Raw genomic sequence first — 1,563 nt, forward strand, 5'->3', positions numbered from 1 at the left:
GCAATGGGTTAATATAATTTACCTTTCATTTTAATGATTAAATTCTCTTATCTAAATTCTCTTATGTCGTGTATTTTAAGAAAAGTGACTTTTAAAGGATCATTTTTTTGCAGTGAAACACTGAGGTCTGTATGAACATAAACATAAAGATGAGTCAGTCTCATATATGATTAATAAGGACGGTTTTTATAACTACAAGTCAAATCACCTGGAATCTAACTTTGTACATTTAGGGTCGATATCTGTTTTTATAAACTGAATACATTAAAATTACTTTTATCTTAACTTGATAATAAATATTCCTCCAAATGAACCAAAGGAGCAAACTTTTTTATCTCTTATTCCATTTTTTTTAGATTGAAGTTGATTAAAAAAGAGCTCCGTCAATCTAACGTTAAAATCACTTTAAATGAGCTTTAATGCGTATTTAAATAAATATTTTAATAAAAATGAATCAGTTTAAAGTTAATCAAAAACAAAGCAGACTAAGAAATTATTTTTCTAGAACTTTGTATTTCATGGTAACTTTTATTTATCATTGGAATAATTTAATATGTTTATTTAACTTTGAATTAAATCTTTCTACCAGTATAATCTAAAAAACTTTGGATAATTTAAATCATTTTTCCATTTTATCTGCAGATTGTTAAAAGCTTCAGTCGCTTTTAATGTTTATTTTTCATAAATAACATAAATGAAATAAATAAAAAATTAGGAAGCAGTCAGAAAGTGGAGGTTTGTCGCCACCTACTGGTGAATCGTCCAAAGTACAATACTCTAATTAGTCACATTTTTTATTTTTTATTTAATGAAAAAAATCACTTTATAAACAACAGAAGAGAAACAATAAATATTTAAAGGAAAAGTTCCTTTATTTTCCTGTAATTTAATTATCTGCTGAATTATTTATGCTGTTTATAGAAACCATAAAAACTACAGGAAACCTTAACTGGTTTATTTGTGACGTTTTGTGGAGTCAGTCACGTGGTAGGGATCAGCTACGTCATCAGCATGAGCCTCGCTGCATAGATCCTGCTGATCCTTTGGATCTGGACCTTCTAGCAGATCCAGATCTTTGGGTTCGGGTCCAAACTCAGCAGCTGGTTCTGCTCCGATCCGGATTCCATGTTTACACCTCGTTTCTTTCTTCAATCCGGTTCTGGTTCCGGTTCTTTGTTCCTGCGGTTTGCAGCCAGCTTGAAGTGATTCTATGTCATGTAGATCTAGAGGTTTGGTTCTTTCAGGTAAAATGATTCTTTTATTGTTTTCTATAAATGTGTTTTTATTTATCATTAAATAGATCCTCAAACTTAGAGGAACAGAGATGCTTTTGTAACCCAGAGGAAACTACAGTTGCTCTGTGATGCGTTCATGGTGCATTGCTCTTTTAGCGCTGTTGCGACAGTTTGCAACAGTTTTTTTGGAGTAGAGACTCCAGAATATAGGGACTTCTGTGAATTAGAAATACCGGAGTTTTCGTTGTTGTAGTTATTCTCAAATAAGATTATTAGTTCTTTATCGTGAATCATTATAAGGTTTCTTTCCATATCATTGTTTTGTATT

At 31.0% G+C, this 1,563-nt stretch overlaps 1 protein-coding gene across 1 annotated transcript in view; it reads left to right on the top strand.

The window, feature by feature from the left end:
* Positions 1–1,563, top strand: part of LOC107099173 (zinc finger protein 91-like) — a gene marked incomplete at its 5' end in the record, with an annotated part of 9,510 nt that overhangs the window by 3,308 nt on the left and 4,639 nt on the right. Inside the window, one exon of the mRNA XM_015397194.1 lies at positions 1,222–1,244. Coding sequence (XP_015252680.1) covers positions 1,222–1,244 — 23 coding nt within the window. The remainder of the gene's footprint in view (positions 1–1,221; positions 1,245–1,563) is intronic.

This window comes from Cyprinodon variegatus, unplaced genomic scaffold (genome assembly GCF_000732505.1).
Source record: "Cyprinodon variegatus isolate N-32 unplaced genomic scaffold, C_variegatus-1.0 Scaffold844, whole genome shotgun sequence".
NCBI classification, from domain to species: Eukaryota; Metazoa; Chordata; class Actinopteri; order Cyprinodontiformes; family Cyprinodontidae; genus Cyprinodon; species Cyprinodon variegatus.